This window comes from Diadema antillarum, unplaced genomic scaffold (genome assembly GCF_040938485.1).
Source record: "Diadema antillarum isolate AM-2024a unplaced genomic scaffold, OU_Dant_1.0 seq00000993_RagTag, whole genome shotgun sequence".
Classification (NCBI taxonomy): Eukaryota; Metazoa; Echinodermata; class Echinoidea; order Diadematoida; family Diadematidae; genus Diadema; species Diadema antillarum.
The window spans coordinates 297,493-317,786 of record NW_027271831.1 but is presented as its reverse complement, the minus strand read 5'-3'; the positions used below and the strand labels follow the sequence as shown (position 1 = coordinate 317,786).

General features: G+C 39.2%; 1 protein-coding gene across 1 annotated transcript; it reads left to right on the top strand.

The window, feature by feature from the left end:
- Positions 1-1,894: 1,894 nt before the first annotated feature.
- Positions 1,895-18,938, top strand: LOC139742267 (uncharacterized). Its single transcript, XM_071652845.1, has 13 exons — positions 1,895-2,013; positions 3,517-3,704; positions 6,287-6,493; positions 8,310-8,741; positions 9,694-9,856; positions 10,738-10,853; positions 11,563-11,726; positions 12,141-12,348; positions 13,213-13,285; positions 16,173-16,230; positions 16,937-17,010; positions 18,064-18,139; positions 18,672-18,938. The coding sequence occupies exons 1-13, from the start codon at positions 1,895-1,897 to the stop codon at positions 18,936-18,938; spliced, it is 2,145 nt and encodes a 714-aa protein (XP_071508946.1).
- The last annotated feature ends 1,356 nt before the right edge of the window (positions 18,939-20,294 follow it).

Below are 20,294 nucleotides of genomic sequence, written 5' to 3'. Positions count from 1 at the left end.
TATATATATATATATATATATATATATATATATATATATATATATAATACGTACCAGGAGCAGATAAACACTTGGTGATTCTATCCTTCTATGAAAAGTGCTCGATATCATCGAAGGAAGAGCTTTAGACAGAAGTATTGGAACAAGTTCACTCGGTTATGGATCATCTAAACCGTGTGAACTTCAACTATTCCACGAAAACGGATGAACCTGCTGTCAACCGAGTGAACTTGTTCCAATACTTCTGTCTAAAGCTCTTCCTTTGAGGATATCGAGCACTCTTCATAGAAGGATAGAATCACCAAGTGTATATATATACATACATACATACATATATATATATATATATATATATATATATTGCGATAATGATCCCAATGCCAATTCACTCATGTTATGACAGTGTGTGTGTTTTTTATACCGTAATTACAATAATGATAATAATAACACTTTTTTACATCTTTATGGAAACACCATGACCATTTGAACAGTAGGGCCTAATGAATTAAGAATCAGAATTCGAGCCTTGATCACTTGTTTTACATCTTCCTTGGACTGGTAATGCGTATATTGCGATGCTAATGTTTGTGTGTGACATTGAGATCACTATAGTGTATATAGTGTGTGTCATGAGCTGTGATGTTATGATGCCACTGCACTGCTGAGCTCAACATCTTCTTCCATAAAGAGCTAAAAATTTCCAGTTTCATTTTAGTACATTATATATATACGTGGTATACGAAAAAGTGATAAGGTTCCGGCTGGATCACTTCACATCAGATGTGAGACTTAAAATTGACTCATAAAGTGGCCTTTAAAAGGGAGGGGTCATGCGAATATCTAATGTCACCTCAACAAAAATCTAAGGACCTCAGCAACTATACACAGCAGTGATAGAGAATAAAACTTTCAACATTAATGATACTCAGAAAACCTACTTTCAAAACAGCAAGCAGCACAGCAACAACAAAATGAAAAGCAGAACTCTTCGAATCATTATTAATACACATTTTCGCTATAGGGTATATACTCGTGCATTAATTTCTCTGTTATTGCAGCCTTCTTAGCTATACATGAAGGTTATTAATACTGTACGAGTGAGTGCATTTTCAGTATATGACATTGAATAGATCATTACTTTATTCTGGTGATGTACAGTTAATGTGTTACGTTTGCGAGATACATGCAAATATATATACTTTTTACTGTTTATATCAAATAATGTACTCATGTGTATGTGTATGTGTGTGTGTGTGTGTGTGTGTGTGTTTTATGACAGGAGACAATAACAGTTGTTTATTATCAACAAACAATATACATCTAACAAAATTAGCATAGTGCTTTACACTAATGTATTAGTTATTTATCATACTCAGAAGCGTATGGTGGGGCCTCTTTTGCTTCACTCAGTTGACAGTTTGTGTAACAGTTCATGTTTGATCGTCAGCATCAAATGACATGAGATGGGCTAAAAGGGCTAAAAGACAACATAAAAACAACAAACTGTGGCCAAAAGGTTGTGTTTTTTTTTCCTTGAGGCGTTAGTTAATTATCACTCAATGACTACCAGTAACAACCCGAAATATATAGTTCTGTGGAATGACTTCATGCGATATCATTACCAATTTTGCATAAGACGCATGCAGACATAATGTAAGGAGACATGTGAAAGTCCAACGACTCATAAATAAATGAAGAGCCGTTTACACATGGGATTTGAACCATCGTCCTGTTCTAACGAAACTGAAGAGCAATAAGATATCGTTCGATATCGATGCAGCACACTGGAGTGGATCACATTGGTTATCATGCGACAGTAATCAAGTACCTGTGGAGAGCACAATAAGACGCGTGATAGTAAAACGAAGGAGTAAAATTTTGCGGAGAAGTAATCATGACAGACGATAATCACAGACCAAGGGAGTCTCTGGAACTCGAAGAAGGGACAAGTCAAGACCAGGTCCAGGGAAAGGATAGTCCACTTAAGAATGGTGAACGTACTCAGAACAGCGGGTAAATGACGTGGCATATTTCTTGTATAATCTATCGATCAATATCCCACATCCATGTTGTGTACTTATGTGTACTTAGGAACTCATCGAAGTAAAATGTTTTTAGGGAGTTTCATGCTAAATGGCAAATATTAACAAGTGAGGATTTAAACAATATTGCGACTAATCTCATGATAACATCTGTTGATATATAAATCCTAAATCAATTTGAGCTTCAAAATGAGAAGTCACTTATATTTTCTTAGAGTGTCGACCCTATACTGTTGGCTGTAACGAACGATAATCAACCTATAAGACAATGTGTAAGATACACTGAAAATCCTAATAAAGATGGGTATACAGGGCAGTGATTTCAAAAACATGCAAAATCTAAATCCATTCTAATAGGTGAATATTTGCTTCTTTACACAATTTGCTAACAAATGGAGAACAATTGAAACAAAGCAAAAACTATATTGAGCCTTCATCAGTTCCCATTGTTTATTTTATACTTGTATCGATTGCCTTGATATTCAGTATCGCATGGAATACGGAAATCTGTATAGTTTTTTGCGAAATCATTAGACGCCGCTTGCAATCGGAACCCAGCATAAACACGTGGCACAAAGTAAGAACGGTTACATAATTATTGTTATCCGAAGGTATGTTATTCCGAATATGCAATAAGGATCATTTTCCGAAGGTTTGTTTGTAGGTCCTATGCATTTATCATTTTTGTTATCATTATCATTATTTTCGGATTGGTCTAACGAATCTTCGGAATAACGCCACAAATATTGGGATAATAGTTAATGAACCTGGGTGTTTTGGCAAACGAGCCTTACGAATTACAAATTTCATTTTCGGACCAACGAACCTTCGGAGCAACAAGCATCATTTTGCCTTAAACATTACTCTGCAAAAAGTCCGATGTTAAATATGAAACACCGAGCTGGTGTTAAATTTCCGGTGCTCAATTTGTGGTGTTAGATTAATACTTTCGGGTATCACTTCAAAATATAAAACTGTTTTTTTTTTTAATAATTACTTACTGTTCTTCTTGTTGATTTTGAACTTCAACAAGACGATCAAGAACTTTCCGATGATCAAAAGTGCTTGATTTTTTTGGGGGAAAAGGCTATAACAGTAACACCAGTGTGGTGTGGTCTCCTATATAGACGCTGGGCGGTTGTTATACCATTGACATTAACACCATCAATATCAAATCAACACCATGCGGTGTCATTGTTTAAACAACACCAGCACAGTGTCAAATTAACACCACGAAGTGCCAGGTGAACACTTTTCACCACCATCACAACCTACTTTCTAACACCTGTCGGTGTGGTCCTCTATGACACTTGATTGGTGTTTGATTTAAACCCATGGTGTTAAATCTAACACCAATATTTTTGCAGTGTGAGCTATATTAATACATAAATAGCCTGCAATTATATACACTCTATCAACAAAAAAAAAAATGTCTTCAATGCCTCACTTTATGCGTCTTATGGTGATTTTCCAGTGACGTCGAAGCGCCGGAAGACCGAGATACCACAGACGAGGCCACAGTGCTGAACAGATTAATCGAAAACTTCGTCAACACTACGACGGCACACGGCATCCCAAATATATACCGCTCGAAGTCAACGATGCAGCGAGCTTTCTGGACATTAGCCGTGCTCGTCTGCCTCAGCGCATTTGTCCTCGAAGGTACAATGTTATTTGATCATAACACACACCCATACACACACACACACACACACACACACACACACACACACACAGTCACACACACACACACACACACACACACACACTTTTTCGATAATCTTTATTCGAATTTCGTTCGATAACATCAATATCATTCACAATAACACAATAAATATACACCAGAAAAATGATAGCTATAGCTATACCATTTTTTTTTTTTTTTTTTGGGGGGGGGGGGGTCTGGCGTATAGTATTCCACTCATATACCCCTCATGCTGCTTGATCACTATATGAATTGATGCATGAAATAAAGATTTTATATTATACAGATTCACAAACAGAGAAATGTATACGAGAACTTGCGATCATGCAGATCTATCCAAGTCTTTGGTCACTTTGACCAGGCTCATTAATACTAGTATCTAATTTTATTACATGCAACTCATATTGATTATTCAAGCGCCATGCGAGATGAAAGCACATTATGTTAAGATTGCAATAAAAAAAATAAACAATTTGATTTATCTTCTTTAACCTGTAATCAATAAAAACTATAATACACATGTAGTTTATTTCAAGGAATCCTTTCCACGTGCTATTTCATGTATACAGCAGGTAATATGTATTAACAGCACATGCGATGTAAATCAATTGCAAAAGAAAAAGCAGAGAAGCCTTGTATCAATGACGTTGCACTGCCATTAATGAAGTCACGTGGTGAAGAGAGGCAATATGTTTCGCAAGGCAATATGTTAAGCAAATTTGTCTCATTTTAATGGGCGGTTTTTTTATTGTTGTCTGTTTACCATATTTCATGTGAATCATTTTCTTCATCTTTCGTGTACAATATAGTTGTAACAAAGTCATGTGCATAATATGAGATATAGATTGTTTGATAGATACTATGTACAGAGCTTTTATTCCAGCTTATGAACATTTTTAATGCAGACTTTGTAATTTGATTTGAATGAGCGAAGAGAGGGATATACAGACATTTTAATAGTTAGGTCTAATCGAGGGCGCGTAGAGTCCGGAATGAATGGGACTGTCCTAATAGGGGAAATTTGGGAATTATCTTTCTTAGAATACAGTTTTATGTGCACTTTGAACACAATTTGGGGGACCCCAAAAGATGCAATTTATAATCATGCATGTAAAGATGTATTCCCAACTCCACGAGCGAATTAACCTCAAGTCGCTGTCGGGGAGAGGCAGGGGCTTAAAATCAATGGTTCTCCCACCCACTAAGAAATATCATTAGACCTGATTCTATATCAATATAGTGTTACAATGAGCGGCTAATGAGTGTCGAGTCTACGCCTTTTGTTGGATGATCTTGGTTTTTTTTTTTAATGTCTTGATTTTTGCACAGATTATCCGGTTATGAATTTAATTCAAAGAGTGTATTCTATAAGTTCTGAACTTGTCATCAGTGACAACTGCTACATTTCTATGACAAATTTGCTCTCAGCCAATCAGATGCAAGGATTTCAGTAGCTTGTCACATCTATGACATCTTGTCACTGATGACAAGTTTTATGAAACGGGCCCCAGGACATGCTCAAGATTGTTGATAACCAATAATTTTACACATGTGGTTTATTACCAGTGATTACTGCACACGTGGATACGTATGATTGATAGATATTGTTGAGGTTTTGAGATGAAGAGTGTGCTGTTGTCTGTGCAATAATGGAAGTATTGATTGATTGATAATAGTTTATTGATTTTTGTTTTCAATTTGAAAAAAAAACAAACAAAAACACGTGCAAAGTAGTAACCCGAAGGCTAAATAACAATGCATTACATTACATTGTAAAACATGATTATAACAAACAACATATAATTATTATGAATATGTAACGTTTCAAAAATGACAAATAAGAATGACATAAACATAACAAAATAAAAAAAAATATCAAAACGCAAATAGAAGAACAATTATACAAAACATATCACTTTCAAATAATATCATAGTTATCAATGTAGGCCTACACGCACATGCACACACACACACACACACACACACACACACACATACACACACACACACACACACACACAACACATATGCACATCACACCCACATGTCTACAGATGCACCCATACTCATTTCATGCACCCTTTGAACAAACAAGGATAAAAAATAGAGGGATGATGACATACACGGTTTGAAAGGGGAAAGTTCTGCTCAGGATGACACGTCATTAAACAAGGCTTTGATATTATGCGTGCGACTGACAATGAATCAAATTTTGTTATCGTATTGTGAAGAAGATATAGTGATATCCTTCTAAGTTTGACTCTTGTATTGATAAGTATACAGAGGTCAACGGCTTTGACAGAGGGGCATTTTCTAAATTATATTATAGTTAGATCAGGCTCCAATTTCAAGAATAACATTTTGACAGTTGCAAGTTCCAATAGATAAAAATCATTGTCTATTGAAGTTGGACATATTTAGTTAAGTTATTATAACTCTGTCTTTCAGTGTCTTTTTTATATATGTGCGTATATGCGTTATTTTGTTTATGTTGCTGGTGTCTTAAATGGGCAATCCTATCGTTCTGACGGTCGAATAGGGACGCGGCTCATCAAGACGTTTCTGTCGTACCCGTACTCGACCAGGAACGATATCGTGTCGATGAGCGAGCTAGAATTCCCGGCGGTCAGCATCTGCAACGTGAACATGATGCGGCGGTCGATGCTGGCCAACACCAGGTTTGCGCACATCGTCCTCCTCGACAACGACGGCATATCTGATACGCACGCCGAGACGCAGGAGACAGGTTAGGTCTCGCAGGACAATTCGTGACACCCCAAAACCCCTGGCATGATGACGGGCGAGTGTTCAAAATGTGAAAGGCAACCTTAAAGCTAGAATGCAGATAAAATATAATCGGTGCAATGTCGGACAACTTTTGGGCAAACCTCTGTTATCATGAAGTGATTTGGGAAATTCCGTTTACATAGTAGTCCGTCGAGTTCTGTATATAAGCTTGGACTGCAACGGTAAAGTTAAATCTATGATTGTCGAGTTTATTCAAATTCCGTATCATCTCTTCCAGAGTCGCAGTTAAATTTTGATGAGAAAGTAAAGGAAAATATGATTTTCTTTTTTTTTTTTTTTTTTGGCGATGTTTCGCAATCTATGTAGATAACGAAACCACAGGAGACTACGCCTGGTGGTTCGACGACAATTTCTACGACGAACTTGAAGCAAACTCGGATCATCATGACGACGAGGAGAGAGTTGCAAACGGAACTTACGGAAATACGAGTAACAAACGCGGTGTTTTTTTGTTTTTTTTTTTGGGGGGGGGTGGGGGGGGACTGCGTTGAATTGATCGAAGTCATGGAAGTGATTCACCTCATCTCAATAACGTCTCTTAATAATTAATAATGACCAATTTACACATACGAGTTGCTGTACTGAACATTTCCTCCTCCTCCTCCTTCTCTTGTTTTTTTTTTTTGTGCCTTCTAATAAATCATCACAGCAGATGAGACTGATACAAGTAGTAAGGGCATATGTGTATACCACTACAGTAACCTGTTAGAATTCGGGAGCACGAAGGGAAACTATTCTTTGTGCAGCTGCATGACCATACACGTGAATACTCGAGAATGTTGATATTCAATGTAAGGTGCATGCGACCCTCTTTTTAAGCTTTATTATATGTTCTTTATTGGTTACGGCATATCAAAACTATGCAATGCGCCAAAGTCCGCATCTTCAATCTCTCTTCATGCTCTTGTTGGATTAGAATTACAGTGCACTCCCGTTACAACGAACACGGTTATAACGAAATTTCGTTATAACGAAGTAAAACTTCTGGTCCCAAAATTATCGCCATTAAAGTCTATGGTACAAAATTACCTGATAACGAACACGGTTATAGCGAAATTTTCGTTATAACGAAGTCTTTTCCGAGCACCACTGACAAAGAAAAACAAAAGAAATGTGCTCCGTTATAACGAAATGCGGATCGCTTTCGAAAATACGTAGCGGAACAATGCATTTACAGCATCTCTGCACGAGCGAACGCGTCACATCACTGTGTGTTCGCTTGGTGTGTCACGCACATTTTCCGAGGGGAACTTGCGTTATTGTGATACAATAATCTGAAATTGATTATCTATTTGTTTTATTGTTCACATAGCTTTCCAGCGTATGACGAGTATTCAACATACAAAATATCATATATGCGTGGCTTCCTTGTTTTCGTTATAAATTGTATTTGTTCGGTTATAACGAAATTTCGTTATAACGAAAGAAAACTGCCGGTCCCGAGCATTTCGTTATAACGGGAGTGCACCGTATTCCATTTCTTAAAATTATGTTGGTTTGGTTTAGTAGCTGGTAATATTTCCTTATAGATTGACCATTTTGCTTGCTAATTAGATGTTGATTGACATGGCACGGAAAGAGGTTAAAGGGTACGAGTATAGGGTGACGAATAGCCATGTGGATGTAGGAACCCTTGATCTTCTCTATTACGAGTACTGCTAGAAAATAACCACAGAGTTGAAACTTACCTATAATCACACGTGCATTTGTTAGCTTGACATGATGGTTCAACTTTTTACGTGCAATTACACTAGGAAACAACACAGTAACTCCTCAAATGAGCGCCGAAGCATCCAACAATCGCACGGACAGCGAGACAGGTTCAAACGGGACACGAGACCTCGTTGGCCCAGGCGACGATGACATCATGTCTGAAACTGATGGCGACAGTGACAACGAGACGGGAGATTCTTTGAATGACGGAGCAGGTGGCGACGGTTTGGAAGACAGCGAGGAGCTTGAACAGAACCGTGGCCAAAGTCGTGACGAGGAGATTGGCGGTGGTGTGATGGCCAATGATGACGAGGATGACGGGAACATCGACGAAGCAGAAGAAGATACCCATGACTCCGCGCACGGTCATGAGGAGCAGACCATCGAGGACCTGTCCAATATGTCACCGGAGGAACTGGCCGCGGACGATCACGACTTCGCCTTCTATGACTACAACTGGCGCAACATCCACGGTGAGGGATATGAAACAACAAGTAGACCATTGGCTTCTCTACAAGAAGCTAAACGCTGTGGAATCAATAAAAAAAAAGAAAACATGTTCGGCATATATACAAACCACAGAAGAAAATATGACAGAAGTAAAATGCAAGCAATTACCACACACACAAAAAAGGATGAGTTCGACACCCACGAGTCATACAGCCCACGTGAGTTCGACATTACAAGAGGCAAATAAGGCCCATGAGTCCGAAACTAGGCAAACAAGGCCCTTGAGGTCGACACTCAGCACACCATGGTACTTAATGTATGCAGTGTCGGTCTCGGGGACCTTTTTTTTTACCAACTGTCGGACTCGTGGGCCATATTTGCCTATTGTCGGACACACAGGCCCTATTTGCCAAGTGTCGAGCTCATAAGCTGTATGACTCGTGGCTATCGACTCGTGGGATCCGATGACCCCGAGCACAAGCAGTGTTACCAAGGCTGTTCATTTTTTTTTTCTGATTGTGGTTCTGTATTTCATACATTGAATAACATTTTCATTGTTACACATCAAAATCATCACAAAGAATTGTTATAGTGACATACAAACATGTTTTCATATCGTCAAATACGTAACAAATTGACAATATATCCAATAACAGTGTGCTCCTTCTTGCCGTAATTTGACCCGAAAAAGGTTTGAATACCCTAATCCACTCCAAGATAGAACGAAGAGGCAATCACGGTTAATCACAATCAACTAAACGAACAGCCATTATTTAAGGAAGAAACACCGGTAGATAAAGATAGAAGTTCTAAGATAATCCTTATACATGTACCGATACGGGAAAGTCACATCTTGTAGGAGGATCCGTGTCTAATTCAGGCGATTCTTACCCTTGATTTCGGACTGTGTCCTCTCCCCATTCTGCTCTGCTGGTGGCACTGCTGGTGGGGCCAAACGGGATGACTCTTCTGCAGGGGAGAACGACTGGGCCCACCTCCTCCAGCAGGCCCATTTCCCTGACAACTCGGACGTCCGAGACCTGCTCCAACCCACACTCGAGGAACTTCGGCTCTTCGGCCACCAGCCCGAAGACTTCATCCTCCAGTGCAACTTCGACAGACGGCAATGCAGTTACAGGTATAGTTATGTCACTTTATATAGGATGGTGTCTTGTCCAAGGGTAGCACATGATTTATCTATACGGGATTGTTTACGTATGTCACGATAATATTTCCGAGAGACAGAGTGTATTGTTTCTTGCTAGAAGGACGACGCAATTATATCATCCATGGTTGCAAGGCTCACCATAGGACTCGGACCCCTACCATTCGATTGTAAGGTGGACGCGCTACGAACTGACTCACCTTGTTGCATTAATGCGCGATGAAAAATAACGATACCGAACATTTCAAAGAAGACTATTGACCAGCCTTAAAAGCGCAGTATTTACATGGGTGTTTGAGATTACCAGGAAATCAGAATCGAAATCCACAAATATAGATACATATGAATGCATTTCAGGGGTGGAAATTTTATCAACGGAACTGACGGGGTAACTCGTAAGCAGAATAATGGTCTGATGGTTAAATGATAAGGAAGATTTATGGTGAGATCCTGAAGATCACAGAGAATCTACATAAGGTGCATAAGATTATAAAGTTGAGCATGGTGTTTAAAAGATAGAATAACCTACCTTATATAGCGACACTTTATGATTCCTCCAATATTGATGGTCAATCATGTCGAAAAACAGTATCTTATAGACTTTTTCGAACATAACAAAGTGACCACATTTCATTGATTCAGCATTAAGGTGTTTAGTATGATATTGTACTTCTTGTTGGTTGTACAGAATTTTCGCGCAATGCTGCTTCACATTGTTGAATCTCTTTGTTGCGAGCACAAACGTAAAACGTTTTATGACTTCTTTGACATAACGTTTACAAGTGCTATGCGTCCACGTGTATGTACACACCTTAATATCTACAATCATTCCTTATCAAATAATTTTACGGCAGAAACTTCACGGTATTTCAACATGGAGACTACGGAAATTGTTTCACCTTCAACGGGCTAAGTGTGCACGAGCAAAGCCATCAAGCTGTGATGACAGGGAAAACGGGAGCACAGTACGGTAAGGACAGGCCTCGCGTTCAAGGGGTCAAGTTAGTTATGTAGGTGCGCTAGCTAGAACAACAGCACATTGCACCTGTCCAAGTGCTATGGTGTTTACTTTCATGATGTCCTGTACCCAGATGTATGAAGAAGTTTTCATCTCAAAATTCCCAAAGTCCACTTATAACGCGCGTTAAAGTCGAGGCTTTAGAAAATATGCACCATGCAATAAGACAAACAAAGAGAGGCTTATATAGCTTATATAGCTTATATAGACCATGTACATGATGTATACAGTAATAATTCCTTTCGCCCACTGAATCTCTTTACATCTGGCTTCTTTCTTATATATTTAAGCACAATATATAGGTGTTAAACGTTATGCCATAAATTATGATCTTGGTAAGATTAGTTTGACATGGTACATCCGCATGAGGTGTGGTAGGCCTATATGCCTGAAACTTTACAGTGACTCAATTCCTGTTCAATCCCTATCTTCGACTAGCAGTCCAACGATAAGGTAATTTTCTCAAAGCTTCTATCGTATTGCACGATTCGCCCGGCTGATGGTGTTGCTCAGTTTTGCTAGTGACAAGGGGATTTCCCATTTGGTCTTTGTAGGACATACAACAGGCCGATTCACGCCGGTTGGAGTCTTTCCTAAATACTAGTACATTAAATATGCATCCATCATACCTGATTACGATGAATTCCTTCTTAACCTGCAGGGCTGCACCTGACTCTGTTCGTGGAGCAGCCTGAGTACGTAGGTCTCTTCTCCACCGAGTCGGGTGTCAAGGTGTCCATTCACCCTCCCACCGAGCAGCCCTTCCCGGAGGATGAGGGACTGACAGCCTCCACTGGGGAGATGACCACCATCAGCTTGAGACAGGTAAGACCGCTTTAACCCATTGTGTGCTTTGAGCATGTTGAGTACCGATTGGCACAGAAAACCCAATAACGTGGCATACGCTGTTCAAATTCCCTGGCACAGAAGGGGTTAACCGTTTCTTTGCCCCAAGTACCGATTGACACAGAAGTCGCACAGATTCGTAATTTCTTGAGTAAAAAGACTAGATTATGCAGAGATGTTGATATACATGCATCTGTTATTTCATCTAGCATAGATTTATAAGGCACCCCTGATAGAGAGATACCCCCTCTCCCCCTAAAATTATAACGTATATTAATACGCCCATGTTGAAGCAGTATCTGAGAGAATTGTTTATAAGATTGTTCTTCTCATAATTATGTCAAAGAGTTGCTATCAATCCCCCTTTTTTCTTCGATAACATCATTACCCCAGATTCTGATTGACCGTCTCGGGGAGAAATACAATGTCCCATGCACGTACACAGGGGAGGACACAAATTTCTCCTCGGACAGATTCTCCTACACCATGGCTTCGTGTATGAAGATGTGTCTGCAGGAATTCTTATTCAAAGTCTGTGGCTGCGTCACCAATATCAGACTGAAAAACGGAACGCAGTGCAGCACGCTCGATCCGGCACAAGGTAAAACTATACACAAAGTTGTTGAGGTATTCAACTATCCAGAGAAGCTTTATGTTCGGCGAGAAGGCGATTCGTTGAAGCTCACCAAGGCGCTTTGTTTAGGACGAGAAGGGAGAAAGCACCTTGTTGAAGCTCGCCGAGGTGCCTTGTTTAGGACGAGGAGATCTCTAACAGTTCACGCTTTCTTCAAGACTACCTCTGCCTCAGGAACGGTTCATAAAGCACATCCGAGTTTTGAGAATAAATTTCTCCTCATAATGACCTATATCACTCAAGGTACCTGGATGTGTTTGAGCAAGTCACATCCTCACTCTGAAACAAAGGCATTGAAATTATCTGCACCATCCAATGGTAGTCATTTTTCACCTGCATGTAGCTGCAAATATAATTGGATGCTTTGCTTGTTACTCGTATACGCCGTTAGGGCTGCTTCACTTTTAACTTCTATTGTGGAAGCTCCTTTTTGTGTCGTTGATGGTAAATCCATTATGGCAGAGTTGGTTTAATTGGGCTCTTTAATGATGACATGCTTTTCGACAACTGTGAAAGGCTCTCATAAAATTAAATTTACCCATATAATAAATGATATTGCCTCCCATCCTATTACGATAATTATGAGGTCTCTTTTGAATACATTTCTGGATTATTCAATAATAGAGGTCGCTCGTCCCTTATACTTACTAAACATCACCAGTATTGTGATGGTACCTCATCTCGTACACTCTGAGATGGTCTGGAAACGTCTACTTCGTATTAACCTCACATAAGTTTTTCACTCCTCTGATGGCTACCCCCTCCCTCTCACTATACCATGTCTTTCTCACCCTTTCTCTTGTTCGTTCCTGAATTGTATTACCTCGACAGCGCGATGTCGACAGTTGGTTGAACATCTATATCACAGCAGCTCGATCAAGTGTCGCTGCCCTATCCCATGCAGGTGTGTAACCATAATCACGCAGGAATAAAAATGAAATTGTTTTCAGCCGGGGGGGGGGGGGGGGGGGAGGGGGGGGGGGGGCTGGAGGCAAAGGTACTCCCATCGCAGTGTATACTATCTGCTTTATTGAAATTTTACAGTAACCTCACTTAATAATGTGTGTTAGTAATATTCTTCGTTATTTAAGTTAAGCTTCGTTATTTAAGTTAAACATTTCCATTTATATCACATTTCTAGAAGGTTAAGTATTTGTCTCCCAAAGGCACACTTTTAAACATGTATACAAGCCACTTCCGGTTCGTCTCCGTCACGTGTCGGTTTTACCCATTCATGATACCAAATACGTCCAGGAAGATTACGTACGGAGAGCCCATACGATGACATCAATAAAATCGAAATATATGAAAACATATATAGGTAGACGAAAAACAATAACATTCAAAAGAAAATTGGAAATGATGAATATGATAATACAAGAGGAAGAAGGAAAGAAAGAAAAGGAAGAGAATTTGCGGGGAAATAAAGACACGCCACCCCTCTCCATAGTACAAGAAAACAGTACAATTATAAGAGAGAAAGGAAGAGGGTGATTACCCAAGTAACCAATGTCTGATTCGCGTGATATACATTATTTTATAATTGCGTTTATGTACAAACATGACATACTGTAATGATTCCACATCTAAAGGAGATGTTCAGTGTCTATACCTGTAATCAGTGGCGTATCTAGGGGGGGGGGGGGGGTGGGGGCAAGGGGGGCACGTGCCCCGGGCGCCACTCCTTGGGGGCGCAAAAACCGAAAAAAACCGGAAAAAAAAAGAAGAAAAAAAAAGCGAAAAAGAAGAAAAAAGAAAAGGAGAAGAAGAAGAAGAAGAAAAGAACTCGCCCGAAAAAAAAAAGGGGGGGGGGAGAATGGTGGGGGGGGGGGGGGGGGGCAGAAAACCAAATCAAACAAGATAAAAACAAAACATGATGATGACGCAGACAAAATGACAATGTTTATTATGTTCACACAAGAATTCTATGTTCTGTCAGCTGAAATACAAAAATTTTCGGCTCGCTCGCTGCGTTCGCTCGCTAAAATTTACATAAATAAAGAAGGTAAGAACAAAACGTGATGATGAGGACAAAATGACAATGTCTATTGTGTTCACACATGTCATTTTATATTTAGCAAGCAAAGTGTTTCACGGAGCAGCGGCTGCAATTTCTTTCGTTCTGAAGCGATCGCCAATTGGATCAAAAGAATGCGCCAACGGTTTCGAGGGGGGAGGGAGCGCAAAAAAATCAAGCAAGATAAGAACAAAACGTAATGATGACGAGGAAATATGCAAATTTCGGCTCACTCGCTCGTACAATTTAGAGTATTTTTTTCAAGCCCACAGTTTGTTGGTATAAATCGTTATCTATAAGGCCGTCACCCTAATTATCTTAATTAGGATTGTAAGATTAAATAAGCAAAAAATAACTAGAATTCAATGTTTTGTAAGCTGAAATACAAAAATTTTCAGCTCGCTCGCTGCGCTCGCTCGCCAAAATGTATCCAAAAAAAAAAAGAAAAGAAGAAGATAAGAACAAAACGTGATGATGACGCGTAGTAAGTGACAATGTCTATTGTGTTCACACATGTCATTCTATATTAAGCAGGAAAAATGTTACACGGAGCAGCGGCTGCAATTTCATCCGTTCTGAAGCGATCGCCTATTGGATCAAGAGAGGACGCCAACGGTTTCGAACATATGGGGGGGGGGCGCAAAAAAAAACAAATCAAAAAAGATAAGAACAAAACGTAATGATGACGCGGAAATATGCAAATTTCGGCTCACTCGCTCGTACTAATTTAGAGTACTATTATAGTATTATAAGTCCTCAGTTTGTTGATAAAACGTGATGATGACGTGGAAATATACAAATTTCGGCTAACTGGCGCGTACTAATTTAGAGTACTTTTGAAATTCCTCATGCAGTTTGTTGGTATAAATCGTTGTCTATAAGACCGTCACTATATCTTGATTGGAATTGTAAGATTTGATTAGCAAAAAATGACAAGAATTCCATGTTTTGTAAGCTGAAATACCAAAATTTTCGGCTCGCTCTCCAAAATTTATCAAAATTCATTACATTTAAATCACCCCTCAAAAGACCCCTTTAAAGTGCTTGAAAAAGCATATCATGTGGACTTTGTTTAAAGTCCCTACCGGGATGGGGTTGGGGTTGAACACTTTTTCAGAAATTAGGGGCGCAATTTTCGCGCTTGCCCCGGGCGCCGTTTTCCCTAGATACGCCACTGCCTGTGATATCTTTTAGAGCAGAGTTTGTAATATTTTCGTGCTTGAGACCAAGGAAGGATGACGCTGTTGTGTAAGTACCAGTTACAAATATTTCCAGGAATAAGATAGGCCCCTTTGTTACTGACACGACAGAAATAATGATAAAGTATAATCAATGATTCATACAACGGTGATGATGATAACTACTACGATAATGACGATAACAGTACATCGTCGATCATGATGAAAGCATTCAATAACAAACAAAATCTATGTGCTATCTCCTTGGGGTCATCCCACTAGACCGACACCCACGAGCCATACAGCCCACGAGTTCGACATTGAAAACAGGTCCATGAGTCATAAAGCCCATGAGTTCGACACAAGGCAAATAAAGCCCATGAGTTCGAGACTAGGTGAAAACAGCCCACGAGTTCGACAGATACAACACGGGGCTCAAGGTGTCGGTCTCGTGGGCCTTGTTAGCTTAGTGTCGAACTAATGGGCTGTTGTTTTATGACTCGTGAGCTGTATAACTCATGGGCTGTATGACTTGTGACCTGTATGACTCGTGGGTGTCGGTCTCGTGACATGCACCCATTTCCCTCCGTTTACAGGGAATTGTCGTACTCCCGTTCAATCTCGTCTTCTCTATGGCCCTCCAAACGATTTGAGGTAAGTTAGCTTAATCACAATGTCCATGGTAACGTCGGAAGCGCAATGTTAATCCTGAGCCATATTGGTGTGGATGAGACATTGCCTTTGTTCTTTTTAGCCCATTAAATCCGATGGGACGTTTTTGCAGTAGAATTCATCATTCTGGCATTAAAGTGGTACTTTTAAATCTTCCTGCATATCTTTGGAGAAATATTAGACGGATCTTTTTAAATCTATGAAATTTGCACAAAGTAAGAAAGACATTTACAAAGTCTATGCCGATGGAGAGAGAAATAGCAATTTATCTTCTGATAATTTATGTGATACCAATTTTTATGAATCAATTATAGATGTATCAATTGAAATTCTGCAAACAAAACAAAGAATATAACAAATGGGTAAAATGAAAAGAGAGAAAGATGGTTTTCAAATTGAACCCTGGGAAACACTTGAGACTACAATGAATAATACTTCATTCACAATATTTGTAAGATTGTAGTGATCATTTCATTGCAAATTATTTTTTTGTTATGTGGATTTTTATTCAATTTACATGCATCGTTAATTCATGTATGGTTTTCATGGAAAATGTAGAAATAAAATCTACGAAGATCTACAAAGATATCGCACTAAACCACAAAAATGTGTCTTTACGGAACAAGTTGGATACATTTGCCCATCATGCACTGAAATCAGAGTGTGCCGTACTTTTTTGCTTGCCCAGGGCCACCTTAAGGAACAGCTGGTGAAGATTAACAACAAGACGGGAAAGATTCTCATAAACTCTGAGAGGACCAGGTACTGTATCCAGACGGGTGATACGACATTTGCTCCTGCGACAATTCATTGCTTTGGTCTTATTATCTCCAAAAACTTAGGGTTAGGGTTAGGGTTAGGGTTGTGATAAGGTTTTAGGTTTAGTTTGATGTGAGGATTAGGATTAGGGTTTGGGTTAGGCTTGTGGGTAAGTTTTATGTTTGGCTTAGCGTGCAGATATTTCATATGGGTGCAAATTTATTGTCGCAGGAGCAAATTTTATGTCATGGAACCATCTAAGGGGAGTCGTGTGACTCGCTTTCGATCATACACAGTATTTCATCTTTGTGCAAAACTTTATAACAAAATTGACGATTTTCCCCGAAGCATGAGTTATGCATATATGCCATAATAGATTGTCCTGAGATTAGTCTTTGCCAATGAAATGCTCTTGGGTTTTTTTTTTTGGTTTTTTTTTTTGTTTTGTTTTGTCATTCCATGCTGATGTGTTATTACACCTGCTATCATTCCTACTGTATACCGTACCTTGTATTCATTAATCTGTTCAGTTACATTTGGCAATGAAGTTGAAAGACAAATAGACAAATACTTTTATCGAATTGAAGATACGATGTATATTAATGTTTTGACACTGACTATGGCATGTGCCGGTGATGTGCAATATCATACGGTTGTTTAAATAGGAGTCAACGATTGGATAAACATGATCAAGTGATAGTGGGTCATAAGCAGAGCAGTCTGTGATGATGGCAAACGATATCAAACAACAGAATTCTATGACATTGTGTGCTAAGAGCCGAAAGACCTCTATAATTTGCGATGCATTGGGAAATGACTTATACAGCCTATACATGCATTGGTATATGGCCCTGATGCGAAAAAACAAAACAAAACAAAACAAAACAAAACAAACATTTTCTGACTTCAAATTCGCCCAGAAACATAATAAAACATGCAGATACAAAATGGGTGTTGTCTATATGCTTATGATGATATCATAAATAACGGAAAGGTATAATAGACGTACAGTGAACATATGACATAACATTCTACTACTATTTTTCCCTATCGCAGGCAAAACGTGGTGAATCTAATCGTCTATTTTGAGCAACTAAACTACGAACACAATCAACAGTTTCCATCCTATACGGTAAGCTGTGGCAGAATATAGAATATCATATCATATCATATCAATACCGGTATATAGGCCTATAATATTTTTTAATGAACCCTAAAGTTTGCTTCACAACAAACGTGTGATACTGTTTACCCCCAAATTGCCGTATACGCCAATACCGATATACAGTCACGTCTATATCAGATGATTCATCTCAAAAGTATCAAATAAAAAGACACATCGTCTTCACTTCTTTTGAGACCATCCGCACTAAGCCTGTCATGAAACATTACTCCCATATTATATTAACAGATTGATATACAGCTGTATATACAAATATATCGTATACAATATTTTAATTCAGTACGACCTGCAAGAGTTACTTTTTAACCGACGCTTTTGCTAAGCACGCCATTTATCAAAATAAACATTGTGTACAATAAACATCGTGTTTATTTCTCATGTGAGGTCGTTAATGGGAGTTGGTCGTTGGAGCAAGAGCAGTTTGATACTTCTTGGGATGAAGAATGCCTTTCACTACTAGCATTTTCGTCTCCCTTCCCAGCTGGAGAGCTTGTTCGGGGATCTGGGCGGCATCGCCGGTCTGTTCATCGGCGTGTCGTTCATGTCCATAGGTGAGGTATTCATCTTCATCCTCGAGGTCGGAGGTGTTCTGAGCGAGAGGCTTCGGCGGGAGTCCCGCAGGGCGGTCGAATTGCGTTTTCACCGACAGCAGCAGCCGCCGCAGCAACCGCAGCAAGAAGATGGGAAGAACCGGGATGCCTATAGGGGTGCAGTCAGTGCTCCTCCCGTGGGAGGGAAAGGGGAATGAACGGGGAGGGGGAGAGAAATGTGTTGGTAAAGTTAGGGGGCGGGGGAGATGGTGCACACAGTCATCCACCTTACTTTTCACTGTCTGATTGGTTACCATAGTTATTTTCATATTTCACTAGAACAGAAAAAAGGCAAACAAAGCAATATTCAATAAAGAATGACATGAGCAGGTAAACCTGTATAAACGATGCATTAATCATGTACAATTTTATGTGCAAGCAAATAATATAGAGATGATTAGGTATCCTAAGGAAAGATTATAAACAGGCTTACTTTAATTTCATCGGTGTAGGGATAGATGATAATTATACTACGTAGATTAAAATGATGACGATATGAGAAAATGATGAAGGTATTATTTCTCAATCCCCATACGCTAATGTTCATGACCTCCATATTATCATAATTCATTATCCAACTGCTGAATATACAGTCATATAGGCCTACACTTGCACCTGTTTACACCCCTGACCCAGTGACCCCTGTACTCTGCGTTTCATTTTTCCTCTATAGTTGACTCCTCTTCTGTCTCTACCCCACGTCACCAGTCTTTCAATGTGACTCCTCATTCTTGACAGCACACGTACTGTGCACTCCCGTTATAACAAACACGGTTATAACGAAACTCTCGTTACAACGAAATAAAAATTCAGGTCCAAAAATTATTATTTCTACATCTTTACATACTTTACTGTTCAGCTAAGATGAAATTTTGATATAAAGAACGAAAATCCCCGGTTCCGTTCCGAGGACTTCGTTATAACGGTAGTGCACTGTATCATAAAGAACAGAATGAGTGACTTTAACCTAATAATGACGAACAAATTGACAAGTGATGATGATGAGGTGATAATGATAACAATGCTAGTGATGACGTACCGCATAACAACAAGACCAATCAAGACTCAGGCCTTTTATATTATGTCCCCTATAAACTAAGGCTGTGTTCAAGGCTAAAAATTTTCAAAGTCACCCTGGGCTGTCATTTTGCTACAGTGCAGCTTTACTAGATGCATGTACACTTTTACTTTACCAAACGTTTGCTGAGTTAGATCAAAAGGTGCATTGAATAGACCCTCTGTACATTAGTTCGACTGTTTCCATTTTATTATTGCTTCAATTTTGATGGTGTACTTGATCTGTGTTAACCTTGCAAAGATCAGCTACACTCTGTATTCAAAACAAAGACTGTCAACTGATATATGGAGATTTCTCTTTGATTAATGTATTTGTTCTCTTGTATTAGAAAATAAGCAAAGGAAAACTGAGATGATAGTCATAAACATTCACCTCACTGGTATTATGATTGCTGTGTACAATGATTTGTTCAATCTCTGAATGAGTAATATCGACT

What these genes read in the sequence shown, in the direction of transcription:
- LOC139742267 (XM_071652845.1), top strand. Translation starts at nt 1,895, where the DNA reads ATGACAGACGATAATCACAGACCAAGGGAGTCTCTGGAACTCGAAGAA. An exon ending in CCACCATCAGCTTGAGACAG is followed by an intron (nt 11,727 to 12,140) that starts GTAAGACCGCTT and finishes TCATTACCCCAG; the next exon opens with ATTCTGATTGACCGTCTCGG. An exon ending in GGCCCTCCAAACGATTTGAG is followed by an intron (nt 16,231 to 16,936) that starts GTAAGTTAGCTT and finishes TTGCTTGCCCAG; the next exon opens with GGCCACCTTAAGGAACAGCT.